Below are 8,100 nucleotides of genomic sequence, written 5' to 3'. Positions count from 1 at the left end.
TTAGCTCTTGTCTTATTAAATGTCTTCCACTGGTCTGTTTCTTGAATGCCCAACATTTCCTAACTATTATGCAAAAAACCGCAGTATGCACAGGTGTGTGTGTGTGTCTGTGTGTGTGTGTGTGTGTGTGTGTGTGCGTGCGTGCGTGCGTGCGTGTGTGTGTGTGTGTGTGTGTGTGTGTGTGTGCGTGCGCGCGGAGGGGGTCTTTTGGAGATCCCCCGCCCACCAAGGTGACTTTGCTCAGAGAGAAGTTTCCGCAGCTTCGCAGTCAAATCGACACATGTGTACAGCTGTTCACTTGCGGTTACTCATTGACCCGCGCAGGCGCACACGGGCGGGCGGGCGCCCGCGCGCGCGCGCGCGGCTGGGCGAGTGAACTGATTTTTTCGCCCCCCGAAGCAGCAAGGAGGCCGCCGCGTTTCCTCGATGGTCGCTTAGTTCCGGTGGCCTCTTGAGCGGCGTTTCACCTTTCGCGCACCTCGATGCCTCGCGGGGCCCGAGGGCTCGTGGCAGAATGGACGGCTTCAACAGGGTCGCTTTTCGCAAGAAGACACAGAGTCTGGACGCCGCGGAGCCGCAGGAAGCAGGTGAGTTCACCTGAGGAATGCGGGACACCACGCAAGCGACTTGACAAACTATTACAACCCCCCCCCCCCACGCGCCTTAATACCATTAACGCCATTTATTTCACGCTGCTTTGACATGACGTACTTGTATTTTCAAAGTGACCCCTTGTGGGAATGTCCCCGTTCTCGCACCTGTGCAGTAAGAGCATTAGTTAAAAGGATTACTACGGATTGTGGGGTCTTTAACTGGGCTGCTGGTGACTCAGGGTTCTGGATTTTTTGTTTTTAATCGTTGGGAAAGCGTAAAATGGCCAGACTGTGACACACACACACCTACAGCATATCCCTTGTTTACATACCATCTCTGAAAGGCGAGCCCGAGCCTGTCTCGCCCTGAGGGCCCCTCCTGTCTCTAGTCCTCCTTCTTTTTCTTCTTCTCAGGATGCAACTGACCCCCCCCCCCCCCCCCCAGTGCAGTTTTATTTTAACATGGGTGTCCCTGCAGGCCTCAACGTTTGCGCAGGCTTTTAATTCCAAGTACGCAGTGTAAAATACTCCCAAAACTGTGATCCAAGTACAAAGTCAGGGCTCCTGCCGCGCGTGCTGTTTGAGCATGACGGTGAGCTTCGTCTTATCTTGCAACTCCTGAGGACTGCTTGTGCGAACACACCGCACCATGCCGGCAGCGTGAAGTGAACTTTGCCTTGTGTTTGCTCGTGACTCACACAGTTTTGCCAGCAGCGTAGGTGTCTTGGTACAACATTTCACTTGGTTCGCAGACAACTTCAATGATCCGGCATCTTGGCCGCATATCCGGCATGTTTCACCATCATGGCTACAGTAAACAAGCTGCATTACATTACGCAAGTCCGCAGGCCTCCTTTTTGTGTTGACAATAATGTTATTATTTATATCCATCTTGGTTTATTTTTCTGGAGCAAATGGGAAATACTAAACGAATCCATTCTATTATCACTCTCGTGTGTAGTGGTATTTAATTTGTGTTTGTAGCGCGAATAGCTCGGGGTCACGAATAGTTTTGAGCTGTTATTGCGAGGACAGCTGCTGTGTCCCAACAATGTCTCTGTTTGTTTTTCAGTCGGCTAAAACAAAAAGGCAAGTGGGACTGAATGAATCCGATGCTGTGTGCCCCCCCAGCTTACCGCTTCTGCTATTGTTTTGCTGCACTGGTGCTCATTCATCAGCCGGCTCAACGCTCTCCTTGTCCTCTAATGGCTTTAACTCACTTGAGTTAATAGTGGCTCCCCTGTGCAGCCCAGTTCATGACGCATCAAAGATGATTTGTTATTACATGGCCGCGCGTTGCTGCGTGCGGCTTCGCGTACCCACCCGCCGCAGCCCGGATTAGAGCGACTTCATGCCAGCAGAAATGAAAAGGTCAAGTTCAAATTGAGTGTGACTTTGCAACTTTGGCGGACTTTACTGTAGAAGGAACGGCAGTCCTGGAAAAATGTCTTTGGGGGTGTGTTTTAGCTGGTTAGCTATAAACCTATACTACCATATTAATAGAACACAGAGGTGCTCCTGTGTGAGAAGATGCAGTGGTTATCGATGTGTTGGGGTTGCCGGCCAACAGCTGCAACCAATAAATATTACATTGTGAAGTTCTGCTTTCAACGGTTTAGTTCTGTACAACTACAAAGTTTTTTAAGTGAAACTTCCCTTTGGTCAAGAGTAAAGATACAGAACACGTTTGGCCAGCTCTGTCAGTGGGACATTATGATGATTAAATGTGCCGCTTGCTTACAGAAAACTCGAGGAAAACCAACAACAACAAAAATAGTCCAGTCGGTTTCTGGAACCAACGGCTGAGGCTGGATGGATGGGTGTGCTCCGTTTGCTCCAGTAGGTGGAGGTACAGGCTCACACATGTTTCCCCCACTGCGCAGGGGGACCTTTGAACGCACCGTGTGATTGGGGTCCCACGCAGAGTCATGTGCCCCTTTGCAACAAACCAACCATCCACTTACACAAGAACCGGCCATGATGTTTTTTAACTCTAAATCAATACGAAAACATATCCATCAGTTTATTTTCAGATTGTCCATGAAACCGATGCTTCCATTTGAAACCACTAATACGTAATGTTTAAAAATCTCGGTCAACGCTGTCAGTGTTTACTGGCTTCTATCACAATGCAGTAAATCAAAAGAAGCCCAAATATCCGCTGTGTTTTCAGCCGGTGCAACAGCTTCCTGACTGCAGTGTGTATCCCCCCCCCCCCCCCATTTCCCCCCTCCCTGACTGTCATTGTTAGCCCATAAAGCTCTTCTCAGAGAGCTACTGTACTTCTCAAGCTCAGTACGAGCGCGGAGAAATCTGGTCATGGACCATTGGACCGAGAAGGACTTTGGGGAAGTATCTTCACAGAGAGGAGGACGTGGGGCAATGTGTTACCCAACATTTCTGTCTCACCTTTGCGAAATGACGGGCTTCCCATCCGTGAGAGGAAGGACAAGACGCGGAGGTGTTAGTGTGGTCGGGTGACGTGCCTTCCTCTGCGCTGCTGTTTTTTACACCCTTACAGCAGCAGCAGTGTAGCAGGTCTCAGAGCAGCCTCCTGTCCTGAGGCGCAGTCGTCGTTACATTCGGCCCGTCGCCTGCTCACACTGATTTGGTCTCTAAAGGCCACCGGCTCGGACGCCGCATGGAATACCTGGCCACTGGATTCCGGAGGTGCTGTCTGAAATACCTCGCCTCCGGTAGGTGATGATTACAGGCCAGACGACGCAGTGGGGATGAACACTGTCTTCAGTTGAGTGTATATATATATATATGTTAGAAGTGGACCCTTTACTTGCTTTTTCAAAATAAAAGACTGTGAACTGACAATGAAACGACGGCGCAAGTACTGGTTTTGGAGGCGGAGAGGTAAAAGCGCAAAGATGTGTCTGCTGTGCTGTTACGGTAAGACTCACTGTTTGGTTTTACACTGAAAGGTCACGGAGGGTGATGCTAGATTAAGAAAATGATTTTCTTTATTCGACCCATCTGTTCACAAACTTCCTGTGATTCATTTCTTCTTGACTTGCTCAGTCGCTGCTGTTCTGTCATTCTTGTTTGGCAGGCATTTAATTCATCTCTATATTCTGTAGCAGTGAGCAGGATCCACTTTCCCAAGTTATCATCTCATCTGGCTGCTTTTCCTCATACATTTATTTTACACTGATGCGTTGCTGACCCAAAATACTCCCCTCCCTTCGCAGTATTTGCGTGTATTAATATTCTTTAATTAGCTTAATCGGTCGGTGTTTAGTCAATGCATGTGTTTCAGTATTACTCGCCAGGCAGCGGGAGCATACTTGGAGTGAAATCGCTGAGGCGCAGCTTCGGTCTCCATGTGGACCGGCCTGCTGCTGTGTGAGCGAGCATTTAAATCCACCCGGCTGGAGAAAAAAAAGAGAAAGTTTTGTTCTCCGACGCCTGGGAACCGTTTCTCCCCCCCCTCTAAGACCCCCTTCTAACCAATCTGGCCTTTTGGCAACGTCTCTGATGGCGCGTTAGCCAACTACGTTTGTGTGCGTGTGTGTTTAGAAGCAGAGTAAGGCAATGGATGTGTGATTTTGTGTGTGCTGTAACACTGCGGCCCCTCAACCGAGCACCTTTCTCGGGGTGCCGTGTATTGTCGGAGTCGCTCCTTATTTAATAGCAGACGAGAGGAAACACTCCGAGGCATTCTGCTCTCATTCTCATGGGCAGGAAGGAAAAGGCTGGGACCACCGGCAGGCCCGGGTCCTTTCACCGTGCTCATTGTTTCAACGTGGGAGACGGGGTCGCAAGCACCAGGAACACAACTTGTCCCTATCAGTGTCTATGCTTTCATATGTTTGGATAAGCCTTTTTTTATTTTACCCTTCAAAGGGTTCTTGCAGCAGTTCTGGGAAGCGGTTAAGTGTGTTGTGGTCCTGCACGTATTGACTGAATTACTAGTGTTGAGGTGCTGGTTGTCTTTATTTATTTTTGGATTCTTCATAAAGTGAGTGAAGGTTTTTGTATAATGCAATTTCATACAATACAGATACACATTTATCACCATCGGCAATGTTGTATCTTCCAACTTGGAGACTCTCGCTGTGTGGTCGTCTGCTGCTTCAACAGGAGGTGCCTGCAGGAAGTCGTTTCCTTTCTTGTCTCTGTCATATATTTTACAGTTTTTCTACAGTTGGTATTTTGTCTCTCTCTACATCGATATGCATTCCCTCCGGCACGTCCGAGCCCTGACATCATGCATCAGGAGTGTTTTACTGACAGGTGACATTGAATGAAGGCATCATGGGACTTGTCATTCTGACTGTGGCCACCGGAGGGCATCCTACCTGTGCGTAAGAGTTGTTTGTGCGACTACAGCGCCATCCACGGCAATCAGCTTTCACATCTAACCGTAATGATACCTCATGACAGCCAATCTCAGCACGGCACTAGTCTGAATCACTGCAAATGGACTGTGAACACAAGCGGGCCACCCGGCCCATAACAAGCAGCATTCTTCACCCCCGGCTGTGTGTGCACTACACGGCCTCTATTTTGCTGTTTTGCTCCGGTATTGTCGCTGCATCGCGCCGCTCCTAGACGATTGTGATTGTTTTAAAGTGATACAACGAGCGCCATAGTGTTTTCTTTTCCCCAATACCAGAACGATAATGTAGATAGTTGGGATGCGATTGCCCTGTAGGAGCGTTAAATGATGTAGAGGGGAACCTAGTTAATTCTTTTAGAGTTCAATAAATGCGATCGGTTAAGCGTGCACAGAATATAATTCATTCCAGCAAGCGGAGCAGAGAGGTGAGCACATGCATGATCTAGCAATCTGAGTTTGTGCAGCGAATTCTCACAGCAGTGTCTAAGGAATGCACCTTTTGGACCGGTAGAGGTGAGTCAACTATGGCTGATGATTGTCTTAAGCTTCTCTGCAATGACACTTGACTTAAGAAATCACTCTCTTACAAGGTTAGCAGAAACTGTATTGCAACTCGAGGGGGCCCGTCCAACATCCTTCCAAGTTTTCTGCAAATCAGGCATCGTGCTGGCCGAGGTAACAGTGTGCAATTGATCACGTGTGTACTGTGCACACATACAAACACACACCGTCACTGATGCACCCCCAAACATGAAAATAATAAAGTACGTATCGCTCTCACTAATCACCCTCGGGTGTTATTGCGAACACAGGGTGGGTTACGGCGGGATTTCTTCTGTGTGTTTACTGTGAGGAGAGATGAGGAAGATAAGGTGGATAATGAAAGCAGCCAACCGTCTCCTGTGCTGAGATGGTAAACTAATCGTTTAATCCATTTGGTGTCTAGAAATCTGTATCCACCGACTGCAGTCAGCGTTCACTTTTTTGGCAGGTTGATTTTCATTTGACAGCACGGTCGTCTCGTTGTGTGTCCGTGCATGTCTGCCAGGCTATATGTGGGAACCAATCCAAAGGTGGGTTGTTCATTGGATGCGGGTGCTGGGGGTCGGGGGGGGGGGGGGGTTTATGTTCTGCCCTGGTGACAGATGTGCCCTGCTGCTGTAGGGATGGAGATTAGGCCTGTGCACCTAGTTTGCTGTGTCTTTGTAGCTTTTTGTTCATGTATCTGTGTGTCTATGAACACGCGTGTGTCTGCAGACAATACCCGTTATTCATCACTGACCTTCATAATGTGCACGGCGTGGGCGGGGCGGGAGTCAATGAAAACGGCCAGGGCTCAAAATGCGACGTGTGTGTGTGTGCTGGTGAACAAGCATGTGTGCACGCATTTTAAGCGACGTGTTTTTTAATTAATGGTGTGTGTGTGTGTGTGTGTGTGTGTGTGTGTGTGTGTGTGTGTGTGTGTGTGTGTGTGTGTGTGTGTGTGTGTGTGTGTGTGTGTGTGTGTGTGTGTGTGTGTGTGTGTGTGTGTGTGTGTGTGTGTGTGTGTGTGAGAGAGAGAGGCCTGTGGTTCTCTGCTTATAGAGATGTGATGGGTAATGGCCCCGAGCCATGCTGCTCTCCTCCCCTCTCCTCTCCTCTCTTAGCAGGCCAGGGAGGGAGGGAGACACAGAGTAGGTGGACGTGTGAGAGGGGAGAGGGAAATGCCAGCTGCAGTATTAGGAAGGTACAAAACAAGTGCACGGTGACCAGTGTGGTGAGTGGGAGGAAGGTGGTGAGGCAGAAGAGAGAAAAAGGACAGAAACAGATGTATGCACATATATTATGTTGTTTCGCGCTTGATAGCCGGCTGACTTAAATTGAAAATGGCCACTTGCAATGCACAGGGATTAGTATTAAAGCCAACAGAATTTGTTTCCACTGCTACTGACGTATAGCTGAGATATATTAGAGGGTTCAGATGTACTGACAGGGTGATTATAACACTCCAATGTGCAGATATACAGGAATAATAAGCGAGGCGGTGAGAATTGGTTGATTAGTATCTCCTTAAAGAATCGGCCATTAACTCGTTGAGACATGAAAGCGAGAATCAACACAACTGACTACACCCCCATCAGGAAATACACGTTAAACTAAAGGTTCATTCATTAAATCCAATACAGAAATGATAAAAAGAGATAGACATAACCCTGAATTGTGTGTGTAAATGTGTCTATATATACACACACACACATCTGTCTTGATAACATAGTGTCATTTTTTATAACTTGCTTGACTGGTCCTGGTTTAATGTTCTCCTGCTGATTTGCTTGATGGTCTGACAACGCTCTCCATGAAACTAAAAGAAATGATTTCAGAAACAATCATACGGTAGATTGTATCCGTGTATATGAACGACCCACGTGTGCACGCAATAATTGTCTGAAAATAATAGAATTTATTGCCAGTTATGATTCTCTTCTCCTCTTAACTTCAAGTTTGATTTGATAAACAAGTTTAAATTATAGTGGAATGTATAATTATATCGCACCTTCAACAGCTTAACAAGCCTGAGCGGGTCCATCTAATGCGAATGCACTGAAGTGACAGATTAATCCTCCCTCTCTGTCTAGCACTACACACTACATCCACACCGTCAGAGGCATGAGGGTGTCTGCACGTCGGGGCATGTGACACCTCAACGGTCACCCGAGTGTGAAGACGACGAGTTTGATTCCGGCAGAAATAATTAAGGTGCACAAAACTCGTCGCGGCGATCGTACATGATGTGTTTCATTTCTTGTGAATCCTAACCAGATACCGGAGGGAAGGCGCTTGACTTGCACACGTGTGCAAGCTGACGTTCACAGCGTGTGACGGCCGATTGATCTGCGGTTGGAAAAGCATTGCAGCATGTGCGTCTCTCATACTAAAATATATATATATATATATATATATAATGTCTGGGCACTCACGTCAAATTGCCCATTGTATAGAGAATACATAAGTGGGTCTTTTACTTCCTGTCTGAATACTTCTGTTAAGTGTCACTATGGAAACAATACGACAGATAGATAGTAATCGCCTCAAAACTGTTCACCACACCCCAGATGCCGGATGCTCTTCTCAAAACTATTTCCAGTTTTAGTATTTCTATTATTTCCTTTGCATTAT

General features: G+C 47.5%; 1 protein-coding gene across 1 annotated transcript in view; it reads left to right on the top strand.

The window, feature by feature from the left end:
• The first annotated feature begins 382 nt into the window (after positions 1-382).
• The window catches only part of LOC120808908 (FYVE, RhoGEF and PH domain-containing protein 4), a 34,219-nt gene continuing 26,501 nt past the window's right edge, over positions 383-8,100 (top strand). Inside the window, 1 exon segment of the mRNA XM_040162219.2 lies at positions 383-587. Within this exon segment, the coding sequence (XP_040018153.2) occupies positions 515-587 (73 nt within the window). The 5' untranslated portion in view covers positions 383-514.

This window comes from Gasterosteus aculeatus, chromosome X, assembly GCF_964276395.1.
Source record: "Gasterosteus aculeatus chromosome X, fGasAcu3.hap1.1, whole genome shotgun sequence".
In the NCBI taxonomy this organism is placed as follows: domain Eukaryota; kingdom Metazoa; phylum Chordata; class Actinopteri; order Perciformes; family Gasterosteidae; genus Gasterosteus; species Gasterosteus aculeatus.
Note: the sequence above shows the minus strand (reverse complement) of the source record. Positions and strands in the feature narration are given on the sequence as shown.